Genomic DNA, 24,316 nt, shown 5'->3' with positions numbered 1-24,316 from the left:
TAGGACAGGGACAGGTGGGCTTTTTTATCTAATGATGAATTGCCTGTAGAAATCAACAAGTGCCTACTATGTGCCAAACACTGTGTTCATCAATGGGGGATACAGAAAAAGGCAAGAGACAGCCCGTGGTCTCAAGGAGCTCAAAGTCTAAGAAAATTTTTAAACATTTGTTCATTTGAATTGTAGTGGTTCAGTCTTTCATGAGGAAGACTTGGGTACATGCCCAGAGGTGCCTGAAACTATTAACTGAGGCAAGTCTGACATCTTGTGGTTGATTCAGAAGTAGCAATTGCCACTTAGCATTTTTGTTTTCTTTTCTTTTCTTTCCCCAGTGATAAGTTTGCTGAGTCTCAAGGATGGGGCAGGCATTGACAGCATAATGAAGATGTTAATTTACCAAAGCATGGACTGAGCCAGCAATATTATCTTATTCTGTTTTTAAAGGAGGAAAGAAGACAAATCTAAAATTTCCTAATATCTAGCATCTCAAAAAAAAATCCAAAAAGACTTTTTCATTAAAAAAAGGGAAAGTAAATAGCTTCTTCCCTCAAAAGAGCTGAAGGCTCCATGAAGATTTGAAACTTTCACTGTCTTGTTTACAAGTCATCAATAAAAGCCTCCTCTTGCCTTGCTGCCTACTGGTTTTTTGTTTTGTTTTAAGTAGAGACTGAGGGAAAAAAGATGTGGGGGTAGGGGTTGGGGAAAGTAATATATTCTGCTACACTAGTCCCGCTGAAGCCCTAGGAAATTTAATAGCAATTTCCAAGGACAAGGAGAACCTAGAGAGGGAAGCTATAAAGTACAGTTGCTTTTTAAATGCAAGAATTTTACTCTTGAAGAAAAGCAATCTGGGAAATGCTGAATGAGGGGCTTTAAGGAGCAAAGGTTAATGTCAGAAACTTAGTAACAACCCAGAGCAAAGAATGATTACTCATTGTCCTTTTCCCAGGTCAGCTTGTCCCCATACCATTTAAACTGCTTGTGCAGAAATGAGGTGTCTTGCTCATTTTGTTCCTCACAAACGATTGAGTTCTCATGCTGGAAGGGAATTGGAGGAGCCACTTCCATCCATCTCATTGCCTCACAGAAAATTTCCTCTAAAGCATCCTAGGCAAGTACAAGTTATTTCTATCCTGAAAGATGTCAGGAAAACCTCCCTGGGTCAACTCCATAATGCTCTGAGTTTGAAAGTTCTTCAATCTGTCTAACTTGGACTCAGCATGAAGTAAGGACCCAAAAGACTTAGAACACTAGTCTTGCTCTTATTACTCCCTAACTAATCTGACAAGGGCAAGTCATTTGTCCAGTCCCAGTTTTCTCACCTGTCAAATAAATGAGTTAGACTACTAGACTTCTAAAGTCACTTGTGGGTCTAACATTGTCTGATCTGTTAAAGGAAGTAAGTCATAGAAGTAGATTATTGCTGTACCATTTCCCTTGAATCTCCAGGAAAGGTCTAGCCCTAGGAAGAGGTGCTTACTTTAACATTTCCCCCCTAAAACCCAAGGGAGGATCTGACCCTGGATTCAGCTACTACAAATGTGTTTTTGTTGTTGTTGTGATAGTCTCCTCTTTGAATTTAACATGCCCTGAGAGCTTCATAGGAGCTACAAACAATCCTGGCTACTGCATGGAATCAACTGCTAATGAGAAGCAGAAATGACCTCAAGCTTCAGCTTTCCCTGGGCTTTCAAAGGGAGGAGGGGATGCAGAAAATGAAGGGGGCTTCTAGTTTCTCCACTTTTCCTAAGTATTGGCCCCTAATGAATCCTAACCCACTAGGACCTGGGAAAAGAGGAGAGAAGAAGGGAGCCCCTAACCAAAATGTGCATGTTCAAAATCTATTCTGTGGATCCCTTGAGGAAGAAAGGGCTGAATCAAGAGCTTATTCAACTGCTGTACCCAAGTCTTACTCCTTTCACCGAACCAGAGTTGGAGTCAAGGAGTGGCTGATGTTGAGAAGACCCTCCCACCTTTGTAATTAGGGTGTAAGAAACCATTGGGCAAAAAAAAAAGAGGGGGGAAAGGGGCAAAGAGGTGCGGGTGGGTCGGAAAATCCAACTTTCAAAAAGCAGGTCAGGCAATTTACACCATGCCAGACTTGAAGGAAGAATAGTCAGGGCTTCCAGCCAGTGCTGCTCCTGAAGAGCACCTTCCTTTCCAAAGGAGGAGTCCAAAAACTACTAGCTGATTTTTTTCTTAATTATCTTCTGGGGTGGTCCCACTTTGCTCCCATCTTTCCTCCCTCCACAGGGAGGGAAGCACTTGCCCGGTGGAAATGTGGCCCTCTGCCTGCTTCTCCACCCAGGTTGCAATGTCCATTGTGATTAGTGAAGCTGGCTGGGGAGGGATTTTCCAGGATCTTTGATTTGGGATGAGGATATGGTTATCATGGTGAACTGTGTAGATCCCTTCTCTGCCTCCTACTTTGGGTTTGACAATTGAAATCCTGGAATCCCCCTTCCCTGGGCCCCAGGAATAAAAATTGGAGCCATATCTGGGGCGACACCCCAGACCGTGCTGGGATCTGGGCAGTGTTGCTGTGGCCAGAGAAGACTTACCTGAGCTGCTGTCCTCCTTGAATGCCAGCCCAGCATTGTAAGGGTTAATATGGGAAAGCGGAAAAGGGGGAAAGGAAAAAAAAAGTTGGAGTTGACACTTAAAGGGGGGTGGGGGCGGGAGGGCGGGGAGGCGGGTCTCGCTAACTCCTGATTGGCTTTAAATTTCGTCCAAAACTTTTTTTTTTCCCCTCTCCCTCTTTTCAGCTTCTCTCTAGGATCCCAGGGGAGGGGAAACTGGAATAGTGAGAGATCAAAAATAAACCTCTTATGTCAAAGCCGGGAAGGAAGTATAAATACGGAGGGCTCGGCAGCCCACTCGGGTGCTTCCCAGGGTAGAGGGAGGCGGAGGCTCAACAGGCAAAGCAGAGTCCGGGGGAAGGGGCGGAGGACGGATCCCACGCCTGGGCCACAGAGGCAGCTGCTCCCGCTCAGCCGGCTCCCCAGCTCGCTGCTGCTCCGGGAGGCAGGATCTCCGCAAAGAGGGAAACGGGCTGAGCCACCAAGCCGCCGGAGGAAGCCCGGAGCCCAGGGTCTTTCTCCCTCCCTTTGCCCTTCGGTTTGGCCTTTTGCATTGTTCTCAGAGTCCCTGCACTGGGCTGCCTGCCTCCCTTCGCTGTCCCCTCGCTGCCCCTTCATCTGATTTCACCGAGTTGATTGGGATTCTTCCGAGGTGACAGACCTTTCAGGTCCGTCCTATAGCGGTGCCCAGCACCTGCCCCACTGCCCTGGCTGGGCTTCTCTCTTCCTGTGCCAGTCGCACTCCGAAGTCACCCATGCCCTCGCCCTTCCCCGCCCTGCCCCGGGGCCCTGCCGCCTCCCCCTGGCCGTGGTCACCGCTGCTGCCGCCGCCGCCGCCGCCGCCGCTGCTGCTGCTGCTGCCGCTGCTGTTCTCGAGCGCCCTGGCCCTGCCCAGTCCGGGGGAGGAGGCCCATGAGCTGGTGGTGCCCACGAGGTTGTTGGGCAGTGAGGGAGAAATTGCTCTCCACCTGTTTGCCTTCGGGAAGGCTTTTCTCCTGCGCCTGGCTCCAGACGCCAGCTTTCTGGCCCCGGAGTTCAAGATCGAGCACCTGGGCGGGGCGGGGGGGCTGGCCCGAGGCGAGGAGGGGCTGCGGAGCTGCTTTTACTCGGGCACAGTCAATGGACAGCCCGATTCGTTGGTGGCCGTCAGCCTGTGCGGAGGGCTGAGTGGCTCCTTTCTACTGGACGGCGAAGAGTTCATCGTGCAGCCCACGGGCCCTGTGGGAGCCGGAGACCCCCTGACCCAGCCACACAGATTGCTGCGCGGGGGGCAGGAGGAGCGTGCTAGTCTCCCCGGGCTGAGCTCCCCAGATGTAGCCTCCCTAACCCTGGGGCCTGAGCGAGAGGCGCAAGAGGGAGACCCCCAGGAGGAAGAGGAGGAGGAGGAAGAGGAAGAAGCGGAAGGAGCCAGCGAGTCCCCGCCGCCCCTGGGGGCCACCAGCAGGACCAAGCGATTTGTGTCCGAGCCGCGATACGTGGAGACGCTGCTGGTGGCGGATGCCTCGATGGCCCGCTTCTATGGATCGGATCTGAAGGTAGGAGCGCACTCCTGGTATTTAACCAAAGGCTCCTAACGCCTTCCCTAGCTACTTCAGCCTGCATCCCCAGACAACCTTCAGCTCCTTCCCGTCTTCCCTCAGGAAGAACTTTCTACTTGACTCTCTCTGCCCTTTCGTTTATTTTTAACCATCTATACACTTCTCGCCTTTATTTACTCCCCATCTCTCCTTTACTCAGGGAAATGTTAACCCTTTCTGTCTTCACTCTCCCACATTGGACCATAACTTACTCCCTCATTACTTTCATCACAGTTTTACTTACAAAGTTCCTGGAAACACTTTTTTTTTTGGTCCTCTTACCACACATTCTGAAATCCTGGAAGCACCTGCAAAGTTGCTGTGTGGGTGAATTGCCCCCTGGGCTCCTCTCAATATCTCCTCCCTATGCAAGTTAACCTAAAATATCTTGAGAGGGTATCCCTTCTTCCTCAATCATTTGGGAAGGACTCAAGGGAATAAAGATAGGGAGGAAGAAACAACTATAGTTTCTCAACCTAAGACTAGAACTCTGATTGTATTCAGGAAAGGGGACCTCTGAGAAGAGTAGGTAACGCAAATTCTCTATCTGCTCAGCTGAATCTGATGGGGGTAGGGGGTGTTATAGAACATATTTGCCAACCTGGATCATAGCTCCAACAAAACTGGGTTGTGCCCACAACCAACATGAGATGGGAGGAGAATGGGACTTCTGCCTGGGGACTGTGTGCCTGGCAGGGTGGGAAACTCCACTCTGGAAAGTAGAGCTTTAGTGGAAAAGGGAGGGAAGAAGAATAGTTGAATGTTAACCCTTTGGAAGGGGCTATGTATCTGTCTGTATGCATATGTGTATAGTACATACTTTCTAAAGCCTTGTACTTTGTGTGTTGTTGCTGATCTCAGATCATGTATATAGATAGCCATGTTCTGGGAAGCAGGAAGTAGCCCAACATGTATGTAAGTTGTACCCAGACCACTTGTAATCAGAGTAGATAACACAGGATGTATCTTTTTTCCTCAGACTCACCACCTTCCCAAGGTATGAAGGACCCAAGTTGGTAGAGAGAGTACCAAAGACAGGAGATAGCTATCCTCTCCCTGCTCCCAAAGAAAAATAGAACCAGGACCTGTGCCAGGAAGGGAGAAACCGATCTGCCTTCTGGATCTAAGTCTCTTAGAGCACTGAGCCAAAGAAATCAATTCCAAAGGAAGGGCATCTATGGGCTGCCAATCAATCCAGAATCACAGTGACCTCATTCTGTGCCCTTCAGAGTGGGCATGAAGCTAGGATATCTAGGGTACCAATGACAGCCTAAGGGGAAACAACTATGAGAAAGGAAATAGGCTTACCTTCCATTTCTTCACCCCACCTTCCCACTCCCTCTTGTCACTAAGAAATTCATTCAATCCTGATTGTCATATGGAGTATTAGGGGATAAGAGTTCTACCTGATACTTCTGATTGCCACAAAAACTCTGGCTAAACCTCAGCTACTTAAACCTGCTCTCTCCCTTGCTACTGATTTCTCCTACAACACAAGTAGGCAGCTCTACCTCACCCAGGCAGTCTATCCACATGGGTTGGGTTTGGGTCTACCTTACTTACATTTTCCACATTGGTCATGGAATCAGAGGCAGGTGCTGGCTTGTTCAGTCAACCTACCTCCTTCCTCTAATTCCCACAGAAAGAAAGCTCCAGAGAGTAGATACCAGAAATATGCTCAAGGGGACTGCTGCTTTCCCTCCCTCATTTTAGGTACTTCTGTCCTGGGAGCCCTTACCAGTAAACAAAAGAAAATAGGTTCATTCTGAACACATTTTTCCCCACCCACCCCCAAGGCCTGTTTCTGGCTTATATAGCAAAATAGAATTGATAAAGAAAAAAGAGGGGGAAAAAGAAGCCCTGTGAAAAATGAGGAGAAAACAGGAAAAGCAGATCTAATCCAGGGGTCTTTATATCCAAATTGAAGCTTCAAGGCCTTATTTTTAACAAATACCTGTCATCACTGGGCATTATAGATGACCAGAAACAGACAGCTTTGGTTTCTAGCCCACAAGTTCCAAATGCTTTCAAGAAAGCAAATTAAGATGAGTTTTTTAGCCCTTGTGTTTCCTAGATTGGAGAAAATTCAATTTGGCAACAAAATGGATAGAAAGTTTGGGTGAAAAAGAGACAAAGCTTAGTTCTTTCCCATGGCCTTTTCTCTCTAGGCTAGCATTAATGCCCTTGGAACCTTTATCTTCAAGTCCATTACAAAAAGTCAAAGGAAGGCTAAAGTGTCTGATATGTTCACTCTCACTGTCAATGCCTGCCAATAGGATTTCAGCTCTTTGTGAGCATGGCTTAAGTGACCTATCCCATTAAGGTCTCATTCAACACTTATGTATATACACATTTTCCCTATCTCTATCTCTCTCTGTCCTCCACAAGCCCTTCTGGACACACTTGCCTAGGCACACATACCCAATGGTACAGGGAAACTTATGAGAAAAAGCATTAATGTCACCTGAGAAAGCATATCTCCTCTCTTTGGATCAGTCTAGCCATTTCTGAGGCTGTGTCTGAAATTTATCCTAAAAGGAAAAAACTTTTCAGCTCTACTAGTCCCTCTGTCTCCACCTTGATCTCATTATATCATGGACTATCTCCTCCTCTTCTGTCACCACTTTGGTGAATCTGGGGGCAGGAGAGGGAGACCAAGGACTAAGGCACAGCTGTTCCCATGACCGCCTACTGGCCTCTTTGTCTGACGTCCTCCCTGGCTGTGGAGATCCTACAGAACCAAGCTGATGTTGTGCAGAACACAACAGACTTGAACTATGTGGTGCTCAATGCTTTTTCCCTCCTTTCCACCCCTCCCAAGCCCCTCCTGGAAGAATAAATGAAAACTTAGCTAGGATAGCAGGACAAAGAAGAGAGCAGATGAATATAACCCCATGAGGCTTCAGTCACAGGGTCACTCCCATGGCCAGAACATCCCCTTGGCATATAGGCACTTTTAAAAGCATAGCATACCTCTTCAAGCAGTTTCCCAAAGACTTCTATTAATGATAAGTTGAATGGTAGAGGATGAAAAAGACAGGACTACAAATTGAGAGACCTGAGTTCTAGCCCTAATTTTCTGCGATTTATTCCAATTTCCCATTTTACTTCTGAGAGCAATCCTGTCTTTGGAAGCCTGGGTCTCTATCCTAAGAGAAGTGAGCATCTGGATATATGAAAAGGAAGGGCTGCAGGTTACATCAGCCCTCTACTTGCAGATAATGTCTGAATACGGTGTCCTCTCTTATGGGAATGGACAATTAAGCCTAACATACCACAAAGTCCATGACCAGGCTTTTATCCTCATGGGAAGCTCATGTAAACCACTGCTTTGCTCCTCAACCCTCTTCTGAAAAGCAGTTACCCCTCAAGGATGAGAGAGGGAAGAATTAAACTTGCCCAGGGCAGGTCTCACTGTCAGGCGCCTATGAAGTTTTCCAGAACTCATGCAATTGAGTTCACTTAATCCTCTGACAAAGGGGGCCCCCTGCCTCCCACCTTCTTATCTGATTTCAGAGTTAAGGGGCTCTAACAAAGGGGCTTTCTGAAAGGGAGGGGACCACCTTGGAAGATTCAATTAACTCTGGCTATATCCGGCTCCTGCTAATTGTTACCCCAGATGAAACTGGAGCAAGAAAGAACTGGGTGGCAGATCAATTGGTGCCCCTCTCCCTGAGTCTTTCAGCATAGGAACCCTTAGGTGAGAGTCCAGTTTGTCATTGTATCTTCAATAATCCCAATCTTCTGAATTCTCTTCTATCCTTTTGAAGAGCCCTCAAGCATGGAGTTGGACAACCTCTCCAAAGCAGACTGAGCTAATCTCATGATGCCTAAACACCACCAGATTGTTTCTAGGGGCAGGTTACTGATGTCTCCCTTCCCTATCCTGTTTATCCTCCAGGGGAAAAGTGCCGACCAGCTACCAGACAAGACTTAAAGCAAATGCTTCCAATTCTTTGATGACAATCTAAGTCGACCTGGGAGAGTATAGGGTGTCCTTTTAAACAGGAGTTCTTAACCTGGGATCCATGAACATTTTTTTATGTTTTGATAACTGTATTTCCATATAATTGGTTCCTTTTGTAATCCTACATAGTTTATCTTATACATCATTCGGAGAAGGGGTTCACAGATTTCAACAGAATGCCAGAGGACCATGTAACAAACAAAAAGTTAAGATCCCCTGTTTTAAGTTGTAAATGACATTCTGCCTACTACTCTTTTCTACACCCTATCCTAAGCTGTCAGATACTGTTGCTCAAATCAGCATAGTCAAAAGTCAAGGGAACTTTCCCCAAGGAAAGTATCTTAACTACCCAGTGTTCTGCTCTTTTCTCCTCCAACCCCTTACCCCAAACATGCCTACCATCTCTTTCTTAATTAGAATAATAACTTATATTTCCATAGCACTTTAGAATTCACTAGGATCCTTCCTTAGAACAAGCCTCTGAGGTAGGTAGTACAAATACTATACCTATTTTACAGATGAAAAATGAGGCTTCTACAAGTGAAATAGCTTTCCTAATCTCACATAGATTAACAGTGAGAATAAAGCAAAATTTCTTTTAGTTAAAGAAAACAAATAAATTCCATAGAAAGTGGTCCCAAGTTATAGTAGAAGGAATTGTGATATTAGGATCAACTTTTGAACAGTAAGGACCAACAACAGGAAGATCAAAGATCTTTTCCTCTCAAGAGGAAAATACAATAGTTTGAAAGCAACCCTCTCTTAAATGAAAGGATAAGACCACATAATAACTCACATTTATATAATACTTTTCCTCAAGGCAGCCCTGCATAGAGTTAGGCATTGTTGTCCTCAACTTACAAGTAAGAAAACTGAGGCTGAGTTTAAATGATTTACTAGGTATCTAGTTCTAGATCTGCATTTTAAACCCAGGCTTCTGGGTCCTAAATCCAATATTCTTTCCTCTTCATTGTAGAGCCATCATAATATATTTTAATAACAAGAGGAGACAGATTTTGATTTCTGACAGGTGCTATTGCTTAGGAAAGGTGGCTGCCCCCTGTGGGTACTGATGGGACAGCTCATCAGTGAAATAGTTCTATTTCAAAAGCACAAACTCATAGATGATTAACTATTATTTTTTAAACTTTGCCATATCTCAAATGGTTCAGGAAGGAGTTCCAACAGAAAGGAATAGATGTGCCATGCTCTGTGCAATAGCTTGTATTCCCCCTAGCACAGATATGTGATATTGAAGGAGTGTGATACATTTAGGGATCATCCTCTGGTGTCTGATCTGCTTCCAGCCTCAGATACTTACTAGCTGTGTGATCCTGGGAAAGTTACTTAACTAATCACTACCTCAGTATCCTTATCTATAAAATGGGGATAATAACAGTACCTATCTCAAGGGATTATATGAGATGTCAAATGAGGTGGCATATAAAATTTTTTGTAAACCTTAAATCATTATAAGAATGCTAGCTATGGTTGTTATTAAAATAACCTGCTTTGAGGAGGTGATCTCCCTTTATTCTGGCTAAGGATTTCTCAAAGGCCTAAAAACCTATAAACTCATGAGGAGGGAAGGATGAAATCAGTTCTTTCTATATCTCCTCTTTTCCTTTAATCACTCTGTTTTTCCCCCAGCTCTTCTGCTACCCTATCCTTATGAAAAATTGTTTCAGGTGCTAGGGGTCCAACCACAGGGAAAGTATGTATCCAAGACTGAAACAAAAAACGTTTCTGTTTTTCAACCCATCTTAGTACCATGGAATCCATCAAGGGATGGATGCTAACTCACCATTTGCTTTGGTTGTCGCTTGGCTCTGTTAGTAGATTTTCTTTCTGATGACTAAAGCAATCAAAAGATAGATTCTGTCCAAAGTAGTTCACTGGAGGGGTCAAGGTCATTCCCAAACCCTAGGAACACCAAATGGAAGGGATTTATCTGGATAATAAACCATTCCCTAAAGTGTCTCCAGACTGAAATGTTCTAATTCAGCCCATCAGAGGTACCTGTGACACCTATAAACATGGCCAAGTAGCAAGATGTCATGCATGGCATTTGTTCTGGCTTTGTTCATGCTTAATATAAGGGGAAAAAAATTCTAATTAAAGGGTGTCCAAAAGTAGGATGGCCTACCTGCCTTGGATGCAGTGAAGCTCCTCCCTCACTGTCTCCAAGGGATACAAAGGAATTTTTTTTTTATTCGAAGGTATTTTCCCCCCAATTACATGCAATAACAATTTTAAAAATACATTTTTCCAAATTATAAGATTTTAATTGTCTCTTTCCTTCCCTTCCTTCCCACCTTTCAGAGATGGTAAGTCAATTGATCTGGATTATACATGTATTATCATGCAAAGAATACTTCCATATTGGTCAGTGTTGTAAGAGAATATTCATATAAGACCAAGCCCACAAAGGGCCTACTTCTCAAGGATGTTAAGAAGGGATTCTTGATCAGATTCTGATCAAGACTACTAAAGTCCTCTAAATGGCCTCTAATGCCTTCCAACTCTGACAATCTGTGATGGAGGATGCCACTCAGGTAACAGGACCAAGACACAGAGGCAGCTTCCCAAGAACTGGTCAAGCCATTGGTGCTTTATTCCATCCATCCAAGCTCCTTCCATCTCTTCTTCACCCTCTATGGACCTGCCGGGGCCACAATCAGCCCATTAAGGTAGAATCTTGTCTGTTCCTCAGCAGCATGTCCTTATTCCATAAACAAGGTAAGTATAAATAGATACCAGATGGTAGAGCAAATGAACTTGACCTTTTCCTTGGCCAGTTGCTGAGCCTCCCTTCCTAAGGTAGCTTTCTAAGTTGAGCATGGCCCTAGACGCAAAGAATTAGCAGGAACCTGGGCATTCCCCTGCCTCTAGGTACCTTCACCACAGCTGCCTAAGCTACTTCTGTTCTATACTTTCTTAATTCTTTTTCCCAAAGGCCTATATCCATGAGGATGGTTTAAGTGCCCATGCTAAGAAAGAAAGGAGACAACTTAACCAAATTGTATGCAATAGAGCCAAAACAGTACTTAGAGGGAAAGTTATATCTCTAAACACTTACATCAAAAAAAAAAAGTACAGATCAATAAATTGGGCATGAAACTAAAAAATTAGAAAAAGAACAAATAGAAAATCCCCAATTAAGGGCCAAATTGGAAATCCTGAAAATCAAAAGAGAGATTAATAAAATTGAAAGTAAGAAAACCACTGAACCAATAAATAAGACAAAGATCTGGTTTCATTGGGGGAAAAAACCTGTAAAATTGATAAACCATTGGTTAATTTGATTTTTTAAAAAGGAAAAACGAAGGAAGAAAGCTAAGAAAGAACCAGTGACAAGTGACACAGAAGGAAGGTGAATTCGGTAAATAGAAATAGGTTTCAGGCTTTGGATTTTAATAGATAATCTTTAGAAATTGTGAAAAGGTAATAATAGAGACCTTAAGGTAGCATATTGTTATGAGGCAGTATGCTTTGGCGGAAAAGTATATTGGACTTGAATCCAGAAGACTTGAGTTCAGGTTCCAATTCTGATACTAGCTGTATGACTGAGCAAACTAAGCTTTCTGAACCTCAGTTTTCTTACATGTAAAACGGGAATGATAAAGTTTATACTGACAGTATATAGAAGACTGGCCTTGGAGTCAAAATGACCTGGGTTCAAATCCTACCACTGAAATATACTGGCTGCCCCAAGACCATCAATTGCAGGACAATTGTAGATATGCCCCAGCAGAGGGAGTTTCCTCACCAGTTACAGGTCTGGGAGAAATGGGGGGGGAGGGGGGAGGAATTCTTTAGATTACTTACCTCATAGAGTTGTTGTGATGAAGGTACTTTGTACATTGCTATACAAATGTGAGTTTTTATTACAGAATCCAATCTTCCACCTCCAGGTAAACTTGAAGTTCTAAGGGCTTTACTCGTGTTTGAATATCTTAAGGTTTTTATTGACAAGAAGTTCTTCCCAAAATCTGGCCCTGTTCCTTCCTGTTGGAACTAAACACCGTTCCCTTCTGCCCTCGGAAGAAGCCATCTATATTTTCTTCAATGAAAACTGTTACTTGACTTTCAGTCCTGGGTGTGTTTTGTTGGGGGGATTATTATTATGTCCAAAATTTAGCCATTAATAGCATGTGCTGAACCACTGTGACTAGCACTAAACAATTGGCATCTGCTTTGTGGCAGAGTGGATGGAGTGCCTGGCTTAGTGTCAGGAAAGCCTGATCCAGCCTCAGACACTAGCTGTGTGGCCCTAGTGTCTCCCTCAGTTTCCTTATCTGTAAAATGAGCTGGAGAACAAAATGGCAAACTGTTCCAGTGTCTTTGCCAAGAAAACCCCAAATGAGATCACAAAAGAGGACTGAAAATGACTAAACAGCAATGACCTCCTTTATCCTTATATCTCCTATGAAAGAAGTCATCATCTCTACTTTACAGATAATAATATTAGTTAACATTTATGCAGTGCGAACTTTGTACCAGGTACTAGGCTAAGCATTTTACAATTATTTTCTCATTTGATCCTTTCAATCATCCTGGGAGGGAAGGAGGTGATATTTTTATCCCCATTTTAAAGTTGAGGCAAAGAGAGGTTAGGTAACTTGCCCAGGGTCACATGACTAGTAAGCATCTGTGATCATATTTGAACTCAGGACTTGAGACTTATTTTGATCTTATTTTGAACCAGAAAAAGCTAATCATTTAGGAATAATCAGCTTCAAAAAACTGTATAAAAACCGTAGGGAGTTGTTCTTGCTCTGTCAGACCCTCTGCTTTCCTTCTCTGGAAGGTAAATGGCTCTTTTTATCCTTCTGAATATCCTCTAGAAAGAGGACTTGGTCTGGGAATGAGCCTTTGGTAGCTGCTGCCTTGAACCCTTGCCCTAGGGTTGCATAATAATTGCCTTTTTTCTCATGAATCTGACTCCAAGAGCCAAAGCCAAGTTCTAGCTTTGCTGATAAGATGTTTACATCAGCCTAAACATTGCTGGAGTGCCTGACGTGCTAAGTAACCTCCCAACCCCACGTCTGTGGGGCTGTCCAAATACCTGGCTCGGGGCCCAAGAGGTGCACAGACAAATCCCATTCACAAATAATGGGATTCTTCTGGGACTCCCACACATGGCCTGAGCCCCGTTCCGTTCCGGATTTTCCTCTGCTGTCCTCGACACACTGCTACCTTCCTTACCACAGAAGAGAAGGGAGACAGGGTAATATGACCCAGGGGATTGAGGATGCTGACCAGGCTGGGTGCCAGGGTACCAGGGTCCTATCCCCCAGACATCTCTGGACTCTCTCACTTCGTCCCTTCCCTCTCCATCTGTCAAATGGTCCAAGAGAGTTGGCTTGAAAAAGACACTGAAAAAGGAAAAGACACGGGGGGGGGGGGGGGGGGGGATCTGGCCTGTTCTCAAACCCTCGGAATCCAGCATGGAAGCAAATGGCCATGAGAGAATTGGACCGTGGCCAAACAAAGATCTCTGTGCCTTCAGCTTTCCCTGAGAGAAACTGAAAGCAGGTGTGAGTCTGGGCTGCCTGATTCTCATTAGACCCAGTCATTTCTTTTAAGACCTGAGCAGATCCTCAAGCTCATGATGCCAGGACACCAGGTGGGCAGTCTCCAATGTCAGCAGCCCAAGGTTGCCCCTTCTTTCCTGAAAAAAAAAAGAAGTTATTGCATAAACCATCCAGTATATTTCTTTGCGGGGGGAGTAGAAGAACCCCCACTTGCCTTGGATACAGGATCAATTGCTTTTTTTGAAGAAAATACCTGTGCCAGGGGAAGGGGTTAGAAGAGATGATAAGCCTCTCCTCAAAGAAGGAAGAAATATGACAGCTTTTCTTATGAGGACTGATAGGTATAGAGTACTAATGTAATGTCAGACTTCTTTGATGTGTTGGTTAAGGTCAGAGGAGGGTGAAAGGAAGCAAACACTGGTCAAAACGCAATCAAAATTTATATTAAAGATAATTAGGCAAGGAGGCAGCTAGGTGGCACAATGGATAGAGAGCCAAGCCTAAAGACAAGTGTAAGAAATTAAATGTAGGTTTTATGCTAAATATGAAAATTCTAAAGTAATATTGTGGTCTCCGATTTAAAGATATTACAGCTTAAGTCAAAATGACTTTTAACAGCTTTATTTACAAAAAGGTGGAAAGAGTAAAAGTGGAAAATGTAGATAAAGAGACAGAAAGTATTGCCTAGCTACAAAATATCCTAATTTTAATCATAATGTCTCCAGACTACAAATGTGAATCCAAAAGCGGATCTCACCAGAATTCGAAGCCCTATTTAGGAAGCCAAAATCCAGAGAGCCAGGAGACCTTGAAGAATCCACCAAGAACCTTCAGTGCACACGAGGCTAAGACCACCAAAAATCTCACCAGAACTCAGACTGAAGGGAGTCTCCTCACCGAAGAACCAAGGAAGGAGTCACTCCACTCACCACCCCAAGCTGAGGCAGGATCCAAGGAAAGAGTCTCCTCCAGTTTGTTTCACCAACGCAGAGAGCCTGGTCCTAGGTTCAAATCTGGATTCGAATAATATGGAAATAGGTTTTGATCAATGATACATGTAAAACCCAATGGAGTTGCTCATTGGCTACTGGAAGGGAAGAAGGAGGAAGGGAGGAAAAGAACATGAATCATGTAACCATTAAAAAAATATTCTAAATTAATTAATTAGTTTTTTTAAGCTGGCTTCAGACAATTCCTAGTTGTGTGACCTTGAGTAAGTCACTTAGTCCAACCCTTACCACTTTTCCGTCTTAAAACCAATACAAAATATTGATTCTAAGACAGAAGGTATGGGTTTTAAAAATAATAAAATAATTAGTCCTACTAGCTGAGAGGCAACATAGCCCAGTAGAGAGAACACTGGACATAGAGTCAGGAAGACCACTGACACTTACTAGCTGTGTGACCTTGGACAATTTACATCACCTCTATCTGCTTTAGGTTTCTCATTATGTCATGGGGTTGTTTGCCAATGTAAGGAGGTAATATGGGTAAAACATTTTGTATATTGTATAGTATTCTTGATTCCTAGTCACTGCATTTAACCTTTGGTCTCTCCCGGTGTCCTTTCCTCCTGGCAGAATCACATTCTGACACTGATGTCAGTGGCAGCTCGGATTTACAAGCACCACAGTCTAAAGAACTCTATCAACCTGGTTGTGGTCAAGGTGTTGGTGGTGGAAGACGAGAAGTGGGGGCCAGAAGTGTCAGACAACGGGGGACTCACCCTTCGCAATTTCTGCAGCTGGCAACAGCGCTTCAATCCCACCAGCGACCGCCACCCTGAACACTATGATACCGCCATTCTGCTCACCAGACAGGTGTGTGTGGTCCTGGCTTCCCAAAACCCTGGGGCTCAAAGGGGAACAGGGAAAAAGCAGATCAAAGGGAGCTCCCATAGGCCTACCCAGTTGAGGGAAGGCTCTCCCTTCTGGTCCAATCCAAAGATCAGAAGTCTCATGAGTAGGAAGAATCAGGGCAGACCTCTGGATGTAGGGTATTTGGAAAGAAAAGCATAGTCTCCGAAAGATTCTTATTTGGGGCTTGGTCTTATTTGGAGGCTGGCTATCCACTCAAGTCCTTACTACAAAGAATTTCTACTATAGATGATTGTTAAACATAGAAACAAGTAGGCAAGGGATCTTGTCTGTAACCGTATAAAATTAGGAGAAATGCTGATGTCTAGTGTGGCTTAAATGCATTCTCACCTGAAGGCAAATGAGGTTATTAAAGAACCATCAGAGGTACATTCTAACCCACAGATACTCTAAACTCAGATGGGAAAAAAAAACACATTTCCAACTGGAAAAGAAAAGGACATAGATAAGTCCAAGAGATATATCTCAAGCCCAGCACTGAATGATGTAGTAGTAACAAGACTTCAGTTATCCAAACACCTGGAATTTCCTGTCTCATTCTCTCTCAGTCTCTGACTTGTTCTCTTTCTCATCCTTTTTTCCCCCTATACTCTGTCTCATTCTCTCACTCTCTGACTCATCTTCCCCATCACCAAAAAAATAAAAGGCAGAACAGCTAGAAAAGGTAGAAGAACCAAAAAAGAACTGCTATTCTGAACCTGATTCATACCAACAAAAAGGAACTTGGCTGCTGAGGTGGAAACTGGGGGAATCTTATGAGGAATTGACCACTTCTTGGTGGTTGTGTTAGAGCAGAAGAAAATTGGTCATTGCTACTCATGTACTTTATATCACCTATCTTCCCTTGATAAGTTTATGCTGCCAAGACCAGGCAAACTACATCTTTGGATTCTGAAAGAACTGGCAGCTGTAACTGTTGGCACTTACTGTCAAACATCTTTGAAAGATTGTGGGAAATGGAACAGGTACTGAAGGATTGGAGAAAAGCAGATTTCTTGATTTTTCTTTTTTAAGAGAATAAAAGGAATAATAGTCTGTAGACTACAGAACAATGACCTTGCCTTCAATTCTTTTTTTTTAAACCCTTACCTTCCATCTTGGAATCAATACTAGGTATTGGTTCCAAGGCAGAAGAGTGGGAAGGGCTAGGCAATGGGGGTTCAATGACTTTCCCAGGGTCACACAGCTAGGGAGTGTCTGAGGCCAGATTTGAACCTAGGACCTCCTGTCTCCAGATCTGGCTCTCAATCCACTGAGCCACCCAGCTGCCCCCCTTGCCTTCAATTCTTGACAAAACTTTAGAAAGCATTATTTTTAAAAATGGTTAGTGAATATCTAGAAAAGGAAATGGTAATCACCCCAAAAAACAACTTCATCAAGAACAGGTTGTAAGGGGGCAGCTAGGTAGCACAGTAGATAGAGCTCCAAGCCTGGAATCAGGAGGACCTAAAGTTAAATCTGACCTCAGATACTTCCTAGCTGTGTGACCCTGAACAAGTTACTTAACTAATTGCCTAGGACTTGTTGCTCTTCTGCTTTAAAACTGATACTAAGACAAAGAGAAGGTAGGGAAAGAAAGAAAGAAAGAAAGAAAGAAAGAAAGAAAGAAAGAAAGAAAGAAAGAAAGAAAGAAAGAAAGAAAGAAAGAAAGAAAGAAAGAAAGAAAGAAAGAAAGAAAGAAAGAAAGAAAGAAAGAAAGAAAGAAAGAAAGAAAGAAAGAAAGAAAGAAAGAAAGAAAGGAAGGAAGGAAGGAAGGAAGGAAGGAAGAAAGAAAGAAAGAGAGAGAGAGAGAGAGAGAGAGAGAGAGAGAGAGAGAGAGAGAAAGAGAGAGAGAGAGAAAGAGAGAGAGAGAGAAAGAAAGAAAGAAAGAAAGAAAGAAAGAAAGAAAGAAAGAAAGAAAGAAAGAAAGAAAGAAAGAAAGAAAGAAAGAAAGAAAGAAAGAAAGGAAGGAAAGAGAGAGAGAGGAAGGAAGGAAGGAAGGAAGGAAGGAAGGAAGGAAGGAAGGAAGGAAGGAAGGAAGGAAGGAAGGAAGGAAGGAAGGAAGGAAGGAAGGAAGGAAGGAAGGAAGGAAAGGTTATGAAAGATTTACCTAATTTCCTTTTTTTTTACAAGTTTACTAGATTAGTTATTAAATTTCTAATGTTGTGCCTTTAGGCATATGTATTTGGCCCTATACTATTTAATGTATTTGTCAATGACAATCTAATTAGATTTCACTCCTACTTGGAGCTCAACTAACCTAGAACCTAGAGTATACTTGTCTTCTATTTATTATTTATTATTTTTTATTTATTAGTTACTATATTTATTAGTTACTAAATTAATAAAAAGTTTGACTTAGTTATTATATTATTAAACAGAACATGTTAAAAATCATACAAGATTCATTGAAATATAGAGATGCAACAACAGAGATAACTTTGATCAACAGTCCTCTGATTATTGATATCAGGTAGGTCATCAAACAGGGAGATGTTTGCCTACCAAAGGTAGACAAGATAGTTGATCCCTGTCGTGAAGGATATCTACACAGACTCTATATCAAAGAGAAATTTCCTGAAGACATTAAAGTCCTTCAGATGTTCCTGCTGATGGCTGGCATTGTAGTGCTTCCATCAGATATTAGTACTTTGCTTCCTAAACAAGATCTATAATCATTCCAGAAAGTTCTAACTATTCCACAAAGGAAAAAAGCAAGTGAATTTAAAATATCTCTTGTTCTAACTGATGTGTGGCTGGATGGATGATCTTAGAGCTAGTTCACAAGGACATCTACCTTGGTCAGAATTAAAGAGGAAGGAGGAAATGGGTTGGCTTGAATTGAAAACATTTTATGGTGCCTTTTAACAATGCCAATCTTCTCCCTAAAACAAAGGCTCATCTTTTTACCAACACCAATATTCTTCAGGTGATCTTATAAGATGTTAATCATAGAATACTATAGTCTTTGAAGAACTAAATTTGTGGGTCACCCAAAAGGCAATATAGAGAGAAGGGTGCATAAATGGGCTTCAGTATATTACTAATGAAAAAGCACAAATCAAAGAAATCATCCTTAAGAAAAGTAAGGCCAATCATGTATAATGAGTAAGGGATAAGTAACAGACATCCTGTGTGCTTTGCTGGTACCCATATAATGCCAAGAAATCTATAGAAAGGCCTCCTGGGGACCTATTTCCTGTAAGTCTATGGCATGTTAGATGATCACACTAAGGAAGACACAAAGAAAGACATGGACAAGAAATGCACAGTAAAAAAAAAATCACAGATAGGTTGTGATCTCTAATGCTTGAGGGAGTGCTCGGCAATAAGATCAAAAATCATAGTATTAGACTGGTAGATCAAAATAATGAGAGAAATGAGAGAGAGAGAGAGAGAGAGAGAGAGAGAGAGAGAGAGAGAGAGAGAGAGAGAGAGAGAGGTATTTGTGTAATATATACAAATATCATTTAGCTATTAACAAAGTATTTAACAAATAATTTTTGTTGTTCTTAAAATCAAGAAAAGAAAATATGGGCTAGAACACAGGATCAGAGATTTTGGACTAGAAAGAATCTCTGAAGTCATCTACTCAAACCCTCTCTATTTTTGCAGATGAGAAAATTGAGGCCCAAAGAACTTAAGTAACTTGCCAAAATTATAAAGATAAGTGGCAGTATCAGGATTTGATCCCATGTCTTCTGGCTACTATCTACTAATAATATAGCTGGGCTAATTCTGAATTAACTGAATGCCCAAATTCAAAAAGTAGTCATTAATAACTTAATATCAGCTTTGAAATTTTCTAAGTAGAGTGCCTTTAGGCATCTGTATTTGGCCCTATGCTATTTAATGTTTTTGTCAATGACAGACTGATATATATATAGATGGCATTTGTGGGTTAGACAAATTCAGGTTAAAAAAAAAATCTCAACCAATCTGAACATTAGGCCAACTCTAGGCCAAAATGCAATAGAAATAAATTTAAATAAATTTGCCAGACACCCTTTCCTATGAAAAAAACACTTAGGAGTTTCAGTGTTTTATAAACTTAATGAAGGCAATGTGTGATATGTCAACCCAAAAAGCTATATCAATCTCAGGCTATAAGATAGCAATTATGTCCAGGATAGGTGAGGTAAGAACTGTTTTCAATTATTGGAAGGACTATCATGAGGAATAGTAATTAGATTTATATTCAGCTTGACCCTGTGGACCTGAACTAAGAACAGTGAGTGAAAGGGGCAAAGAGGCAGATTTAGCCTTAATGTAAAAAAAATAAATGTCCTTACACTTAAAGCTTACCAAAAGTCGACCAAAAGATGCTATGAGTGGTAGTGGTTTTTCCTTCATTGGATGTAATCAAAGACTGAATGTCTAGTTGTCGGGTATATAAGAAAGAACAACTTTGTCCAAGTATAGATCAGACTAGACGGTCATTGATGTCCTTTCCAATTCAGAGGCACTATGAAAAGGGAACTGATCTCCATTTGTAGTCATTGCAATTATAATAATTAAGAAATCCAAGGATTTCACTTTTCAAAAAGAACAAAAAAAGATATCCACCATCAAAAGAGCAGATGGACCTGAATGTAGATTTAAAAATACCATTCTTCACTTTATTTCCTTCATGAATTTTTCTCTAGTGTAAGCAATATGTGTCTGGTTTCACGACATCATGAACAGGGAAACATAAAATATATGATAATATATGTACAACCTATATCATATTACCTGCCTTTTTGGTGTTGAGGGAGCAAATGTAAATTGGAAAAATCAGAAAACAAATATTTTAAATTGTATAGAGATGATCTAGAAAAAAATTAGAATTGTAAATTTAAAAAAAAGAATCATGCCAGCCCCCATAGCTTCTTCAAGAAGGAGTAGAAATCTTTGTGTCATCACTTAATCACCCCAAAAATCTATCACCTTCCACATTTTGATGATTGATGAATCCCTAATGGGAAACATCAGGAATCTGAGCATAATTGGGAAAATACCACACAGCAGATTCCAATCCTGGCTCTTCCATTAACTGCCAAATTACTTAATCTCTCTGAGTCTTAGTTTCCTCATCTGGAAAAAAAAAGGACTTGAATTAAATGACCTTTAAGTTCCCTTCTAGCTCTAAATCTCAAATTTTATCATAAGATGAAAGTAGATAGAAAATCTAAGAATAATAGACTACCAATATTCTTCAACTTATATGAGAATGGTTTAGAAAATACAAATTGTTCTATCAATCACTGGGCAAGTCTACTCTAGGTTAATTGAGGAGGAAAGTAAAAGGAGCTAAAAGACAAAAGGCTTCTGGTTGACCCTCTGTAAGACTGTCTTCCTTCCCTCCAAACAGGACTTCTGTGGCCAACAGAGCTGTGACACCCTAGGTGTGGCAGACATTGGAACTATCTGTGACCCTGACAAGAGCTGTTCTGTGATTGAGGATGAGGGGCTCCAGGCTGCCTATACTCTGGCTCATGAATTAGGTGAGTTTTTCTTGTCCAGAAGTGAAGACTACACCAATAGAAGCTTCCCAGGCCATATCGAGGAAATTACTGACAACCTGATCAGTCACAACTAGATTATCATAATCAGAGAATTCAAGGCACATATTTACATGTGGTTCTCTGGTGGGCATTTTTTAAATCAAGGGGATGTGCTTAAGGATCACTTAATGGCCTCGGTCTTTAAGATTTATGGTTCTTAAACTTTTTTTTTTTAATGTCATGGATCTCTTTGGCAGTTTGGTGAAGTTTTAAGAACCCCTTTTGGTTCCTTTCCGGACAATTAAGAATATTCTCACATGTATAAAATAAGATGCATAGGATCACAAGGAAAACCAAAGGGTATGTAAGTGGAGTAGTGGCTAGAGTTACAGGACCAAACGAGTCAAGAAGATTCATTTTCCTTGAGTTCAAATCTGGCCTCAGACACTACCGATAAGACCCCCAGCAAATCACTTAACCCTGTTTGCTTCAGTTTTGTCACCTATAAAATGAACTGGAGAAGGAAATACCAAACCACACTAGCATCTTTGCCAAGAAAACCCCAAATGGGTTCACAAAGAGTTGGGCATGACTGGAAAATGACTAAACAAACAACACAAAGGAAACCAATTACATTTAAAATTTTTATCAAAATTTACATTTTATACTTACTCCAGGTTAAGTCTAAGACCAAAACACTAATATGAAGAAACATAAATAGATATACATGTGTCTTGAAAGGCAGTACGTTCTAGTAGAAAGAGTCAGTGGGAAAGCCAAGATTTAGGTTACAATCCCAGCTCCATGGTTAACCAGTTCTGACCCTGAGCTCATTATTCACCTCTAAGCTTCAGTTTTCTCATATGTAAAAGGAAGAAGTTAACTTGATATTTTTTTACTTTTTTCTTTTCTTTCCTTTTTTTTTGAGACTGGACTTTAGTGGCCACTCAGAAACCCTATCTCATTGTTCATTGGCCTAAAAGTTTTGATTTATTCTGTTTCCAATCTGGCCCAGTTTGCCCTTTCCTAGGAAGCCTAGTGGCTTTCTACTCCCAGAGACTCACCAAATTGGTGTCAGACTTAATGGAGAGACCCGATTACATGGCAGCTCAGAACTCTGAAGCTCAAACAATCACAGTAGCAAGAATTAAAGATGTGTGCCGCCACATCTAACACCTGGATAATTTCTTAAAAAAAAAAAAAACCTTATCTTCCACCTTAGAATCAATTTTGTGTATTAGTTCCAAGGAAGTTCCTAAGGACTAGGCAATGGAGGTGAAATGACTTGCCCAGGGTCATATAGCTAGGAAGTGTCTGAGGCCAGATCCAAGACATCCCATCTCCCAATCTACTGAGTCACCTATATGTCCCCTGGATAATGTTCAAGGTCTCTTCTAGCTCTAATTTTTTTTTTTCAAAAAAACAGCTATCCCCTGAAAACTATATATTCATAACAATTAATCATCAAACATTTATTGCTCTAAGGACATAAATAAAAAGGAAAAAAAAGGTCCCTGCCTTCATGAAGCTTCCATTCTAATAAGGAAGATAATATGTACATAAACAGGTAGATGCAAGACACAGACTAAGTATGTATGCAAGGAAATAAGTGACATTTTTAGTATTACATAGAAGTAAAGTTCTAAGGGCTTTGTTTCAAGGTGATGCATATAGAGATGTATTTTTAAGACCAGTGAAGAGAGAAATCAATGCTTCTCTTCTAATTAATTCCAGAAGGCATCCTGAAGTAAGTAGTATCTCAGGATCTGCTATCAACCTGACTAGGAAAAAGCATTCTAGGATGACAGTGTTACCAGAAAATAGCATAAAAGACAGGAAAAGAAAGGGATGGACTTATTCATGAGACAGGGATAACAGTCAGTTAACTAGTCAAGTAGCACTTATTAGACACTACACTCAAGGCAGCATGCTAAGAGCTGGGGATACAAAGAATGACATAAAAACAGCCCTTGCTCTCAAGGAGATCACTGTCTAATGTAATAAGAATGCTAATTGGAAAAATGATGGACAAGCTTTCCAGTAAGTTCAGCTCCTTTGAAGGGTTTGCACAGAGGTGATGAAGGGGAGGACCCGAAGATCAGATAGATGTGTAGATCTGGGACAGAAGAGGGATGGAGGTTGGGAAACTGTCATGTTAATAATCGAATATGTCAGGGTAGCTCAGTGGATAAAGAACCAGGCCTGGAAATGGGAGGTCCTGGGATCAGCTGTGATCCTGGGAAAGTCACTTAACCCCCATTGCTTAGCCCTTTACCACTCTTCCTCCTTGGAACCAATATTTAGTATTGCTTCTGAGAGAAGGTATGGGTTTTTAAAATAATAATATGATATGTTTCCTTCCCTAGGACATGTCCTTAGCATGCCTCATGATGACTCCAAAACCTGTGAGCGACTGTTTGGGCCTATGGGCAAGCACCACATGATGGCTCCTCTCTTTGTCCACCTGAACAAGACACTGCCCTGGTCTCCTTGTAGTGCCAAATACATCACAGAGTTCCTGGATGGGGGACATGGTGAGCCTCACTTGGATTTCCTCTCTTTTCTTCTGAGCTAGCAACACTTAGAATCCATCCTGTAAAGGGAAACCTTCTACCTGACTTTTCCCAGAGTCACAAAATCATATAACTTTGAATTTTGAGGGGATCTGAATCAAATTTTGCTTCCCTCCCACCCTCCACAGAGCACTTACTGGCCTACTGTCCAGTGAGCCTTCTCTCCTAGCATTTCAAACTCTAGCTAATGAAGAGGTAGGCAAAATTAGTCCAGAAAAGCTCGCTTGGAGGAGGTAATTATTTAGCAGAGTTTGAAGGATGGGAGGTAAATGACCAGGTGAAAGAGTAATCCAAGATGGGGTAATAACCCATGTCTTGAATGAAGCAATGGGAATATGAAATAGGGAAAGTCATGTAAATAGGGAAAAGGTTTATGGGAGTGAGTGAAGAATTCAAACATGTAAATAGAGATGAGGACATAATTAACCTTAGATTCTCTACCCTAATAGAGGAGAACCATGACGTTGCTGTCCTAATTATCCAAATGTCATATTTCTTTGACTTTGGAATGTCTGACTTATTTTTTCCCAACAGATTATATTTGTTGTTTTTTACTAAGATTAATATTCTACCACTCAAGTCCTATTCCAATCCTAATTTATGTCAAGAAGGTGATACTAAATTCTTCAAGAAAGTGATGCCCAGTTCTCCATCTAGTGGAGGATAAGTTCTAGAAAGAGTCTTCCAAGCTAGGAGGGTCAAATATCTGTCATATGAGCACTAGGCCAACTTCAAAGAAGT

The 24,316-nt window shown here is 41.8% G+C and overlaps 1 protein-coding gene across 1 annotated transcript in view; it reads left to right on the top strand.

Moving 5' to 3' along the window:
- The first annotated feature begins 3,328 nt into the window (after positions 1–3,328).
- Positions 3,329–24,316, top strand: part of ADAMTS8 (ADAM metallopeptidase with thrombospondin type 1 motif 8) — a 31,085-nt gene continuing 10,097 nt past the window's right edge. The window contains exons 1-4 of the mRNA XM_007495137.3: positions 3,329–4,114; positions 15,241–15,480; positions 20,870–21,002; positions 23,369–23,536. Of these exons, the coding sequence (XP_007495199.1) occupies positions 3,335–4,114; positions 15,241–15,480; positions 20,870–21,002; positions 23,369–23,536 (1,321 nt within the window). The 5' untranslated portion in view covers positions 3,329–3,334. The remainder of the gene's footprint in view (positions 4,115–15,240; positions 15,481–20,869; positions 21,003–23,368; positions 23,537–24,316) is intronic.

This window comes from Monodelphis domestica, chromosome 4 (assembly GCF_027887165.1).
Source record: "Monodelphis domestica isolate mMonDom1 chromosome 4, mMonDom1.pri, whole genome shotgun sequence".
NCBI lineage: Eukaryota > Metazoa > Chordata > Mammalia > Didelphimorphia > Didelphidae > Monodelphis > Monodelphis domestica.
The sequence above is the reverse complement of the archived record's forward strand: the minus strand, read 5'-3'. Positions and strand labels throughout refer to the sequence as shown.